Source organism: Pongo pygmaeus, chromosome Y, assembly GCF_028885625.2.
Source record: "Pongo pygmaeus isolate AG05252 chromosome Y, NHGRI_mPonPyg2-v2.0_pri, whole genome shotgun sequence".
NCBI lineage: Eukaryota > Metazoa > Chordata > Mammalia > Primates > Hominidae > Pongo > Pongo pygmaeus.
In genome coordinates, this window is record NC_072397.2 from 14,330,008 (window position 1) to 14,333,846 (window position 3,839).

Consider the following 3,839-nt stretch of genomic DNA (forward strand, 5'->3'; position numbering starts at 1 on the left):
ACCTTAACCCCTTTCCTTGAACTACTTCTGCTTCCATAGGACAAAGTAAGTTTCCAACTAAGCTGTCTTTTGCTTTGACCTCCCCAACTCTGTCCTGTAGGAAGAATCCCAACACATTCCACACCCATTCACTCCACAATTTTAGAGGCCCAGCTCCAACACAGACGGGTCAGTTCCATGAAGAAAATAAAGCATATTGATTGATCAATTCAATATGACACCCAAATCCAGGGGATAAACATACACACACACACAGAAACAAACACACACACACACAGTCAAACATTCTTGAGAATATTTATTTGGCATTCCATACAATCCAAGTTTACCCCCTTTTCCTGTCTGATTTTTTTGTGACTGGGTCGGTTTTTCCTTTACTTCCTGGGCATAAGACCATGCTGAGTACTGACATCCTGCATACGGTAGTAACTTTTTAGGAGTTCTGCTGTTTTAAGTAAGGTCCGATGCTCCCTCACAGTCAACTCAACATCTGGGAGTCCCCTAGAGAAACACAAACGCATGTCAAAACGCATTTCTCTCAGCCATACTTTGAAATGTTTTAATTGCAGGGCCCGCTGAGAAAAGGATATCCCTTCCCCATTTGTGATCTCTTAAACTTCCTCCTACCATGGGTTACAAACTGTTCTCCGCAATACCTGCCCCATTCCCAGTACTCTCTGTGAGGGGAGTCAGCTAACAAGATGCATTGTACACTAAAAGCACACAGAAATCTGATGCGGCAATAGCTCAAGGAAATCCATCAATCTAAACAATCCTTTGCGGTCTAGGACAGGGATGACCAGGAGGCACATTCAGGGAGCCCAATCTCATGGAGTAGGTAGGATGACTGCCGCTGGGGTTGACGGCCATGGAATCAAGGGCTACAGATTGAAGTGAATGATTTTCAGCTTCACTTCTCAGTGATTCTGGAAATGGACTATGCTCCCCTGGGCTTAAGACTCACAGCTATAACCTGCCTTGCAGTGCAGTCTCTAATCTGCCTTTTTCAGCCCAATGCCATGAATGTCCTGGATTCTGTCACTCTCTCTCGTCCTCTCAAGGAATTTCTACATATAGGAAAGCAGCCTCAATTTCTACATTTCTGAAACGAGCGTCCAGGCTCCCTGAATAGGCAGGTGTGTCAACCCCCTCATAGTGGGCATCAAACAGCTCCAGTTCCAACTGAACGGCTCACCTGAAATCTCTGTTCCCTCTTCAGGTGGCTTCATCCTCTTGTAGTACGGCAGGGGATTGCGCCACAGGTCCTTACATAGGATCTGTCAGGGGAATCAATCGGCAAACGCCTCATCAGGGCTCAGACTGGTGACCCAAACAGGTGGGAACACACCAGGGTCATTGCTGATGTTTCCCAGTGAGGACCCACCTCAGCAATCCTATTAGATCCTGCGAAGTTGTGGTCAGAAAACCAGTTGAAGAAGTTAAGGCTGCTGTTGTGGTGTCTGCGGCGATAGGCCTCAACTTCATAATCTGGATACCACTGAATTGGAGTGGAATGAGAAGCCCTGTATTCTACAGAGACAGAAAGTTTTGTGGGAAGGGGACTGGATCACGTTGGCAATGATCCACCCACCATCTTCCTTCCACTACCCATCCTGGGAGCCACCTGTCACCTGTGATGTTCACCAGATATTCCTTGGTAATCACTTTATTCTGGAAGTAGGGGTTACTCCGAAAGAACAACATGATCCTGCAGAGATGAACGGGATGCTTCACTTCTTCCACCTGTCAGGACAAGGTGGAGAAAGTTTAAATACCTTTTTGGGTGAGGTGCCAACTGTTGCTCACAGGAACCAATTATTTCCCTTACCCTCCCCCACTAAACCCTCTAGCCTCAGTCTTGCTGTCCTCACCTCCAAGTTGATCATGTAGCTCAGCATGTCTTCATCTTGGTCAGTGATCAGGGCTGACATCTGGGGGTGGTTTGCAATCTGATTTAGGTCAAAGAGCCTTTACATGCGGTGGAAGGAGAAGCTAGGAGCAACAGGGAAGAAGGCCTAAGAGCACCCAGAGGCTGGGGTAGGGGATTTCTCAGATCTGCTTCCACGTATGACCTCCTTTCGCCTCCCCCTACCCCTAAAATAAGGCCCCTTGGCTTCACAGAGGGTGTATAATTCTGAGGCTGACTGCACTGACATGCGGAGGTGCGATTTGCAGAGACTTGCTGGTGTCTGAGGAGTGGCAGAACCTGCTTATAGCCGAAGACGCCCAGTCCCAGATCGGACTAGAAAGGGGGAGCAATCACACTGCCTTAAAAATAGCTTGATGCACACAAAAACCTATTCTGGTCTGAACTCGCTTCTGTTCTTCAAAAACATGCCCCAAACGTCTGCTGCTCGGCATCACCAAGGGTTTCTCTGCCGCACGCAGGAAAATAGTACCCACGCCTGCTGCAGTTTTCCCTAGCCACATTTGTCCGGGGCAACTCACCTTTGTTCCCCAAAGGTGGCGTCACATCGATGCCAAGCTGCCCATAAGTTACTTACACTTCCCCGAGAGCACCTCTCCACCAGAAAGGCAGAAGAAACACTGAGAAGGATACAACATTGGCCCAGAAGCCAGGGACGCTCTGGATGACCGCGCCTCTGCAGTCTAGGTGGGCCTTGCGCCTCCGCTCCATCTTTTCCCTCTGCCGAGAAAAGGCCTTCCTGGCTTGGGCATTAACCGGCCCCAGCTCCACCTGAACGGCCAGCAGCTCCTCCAGTGCAGACTCTGGGGTCATGGGCCCAGGGCCAGGCTGTGCCCGCTGGGCCTCCTCCTGCGGCTCCACGAGGCCCTCCTCCTGGGCCACCACCTCCACCTCCGCCATTATGTCATCCAACACCAGCACCGCCTCCTCCCCCAAAGCCACCTGCTCACTCTCCACCCCGGCCGCCCCCTCCTGTACAGCCTCCATCCTGAAGACGGTGCCCTCCTCCGCACTCCCACTGAGCAAGGCCTATGCTGCCCGAACCGAGCCACACGAACCCGGCCGCAGCCTTTATTGCACCCAGTGGGTCAGCGGGCCCTCAGTGCGCATGCGCGGGGCTCCCGGGCGCCCCCTAATGGACTGCGCGGGAAGAGCGCGGGGAGCCGCGCTGCGACCGCCTTCCTCCCATGCTGGCCAATGAATGGGAGGGCGGTGGGCGTCTCCCTGGGCGGCACAGCCACTGGTGGGCCTGCATCTCCAACTCCCCCTAACGCCAACTCCTCTCCCCAAACCTCCTCCGAGAAGCCCTTGGAGCTTGTGCCCGGTAGCTCGGCATCCTGGGACAGACGGGCTGCGTGGCATTTGGAATTGTGGGCACGGCAGCCCTGTGTCCTGACATCCTGAGTGTGGCAAGCCATGAAAATCTCTATGTGTCATGAACACATGAAACATCTCTCTTCGTTAGGCAGGCCAGCTGGATGGTACGGAAGCAATACTGCAGATCCAGAGAACTCTCTCTGGTTGCTGGGGCCAGGTTGACAGGGGCGGCCTAGGGGAAGTGAGTCGGGCCGGGCACGTGGGAGGAAAGTCGCCTCCTTGTGCTAAGGTGAAATTGATCTGTTGTAGAGGCCAGAACCCCGGCACACACTATCGCAGGTCGAGGCAAATACAGGCTCTGCGTACCATGCTTCCTCCCTGAGGATGCTGCAGTCCAAGGAGCATTCCAAAGGGCCTCTTGTCCTATGCCCTGGGCACACCAGAGGCCGGCCGCCAGGGTTGGCCATTGATGACTTGCGCGCACGGTGTTTTGCAATGCCTTGCCGACCCAGAGGCTCCCGCACCCGCTGCAGTGGCTGCGGTGCCTGCTGGTGGTGCTCTGCAGGCCCAGGGCCTGGGCCTCTGGCTCCTGAGC

The 3,839-nt window shown here is 53.3% G+C and overlaps 1 protein-coding gene across 1 annotated transcript; it reads right to left on the minus strand.

Annotated features, from left to right (window-relative positions):
* Positions 1–280: 280 nt before the first annotated feature.
* On the minus strand, positions 281–3,071 carry LOC129025810 (testis-specific Y-encoded protein 3-like). The gene is made up of 6 exons (XM_054473375.2): positions 2,561–3,071; positions 1,872–1,949; positions 1,632–1,743; positions 1,385–1,530; positions 1,196–1,277; positions 281–501 (listed from the first exon to the last, which is right to left on the minus strand). Exons 1-6 carry the CDS (start codon positions 2,912–2,914, stop codon positions 479–481), a joined length of 795 nt encoding a protein of 264 aa, XP_054329350.1. The 5' UTR covers positions 2,915–3,071; the 3' UTR covers positions 281–478.
* Positions 3,072–3,839: the final 768 nt, after the last annotated feature.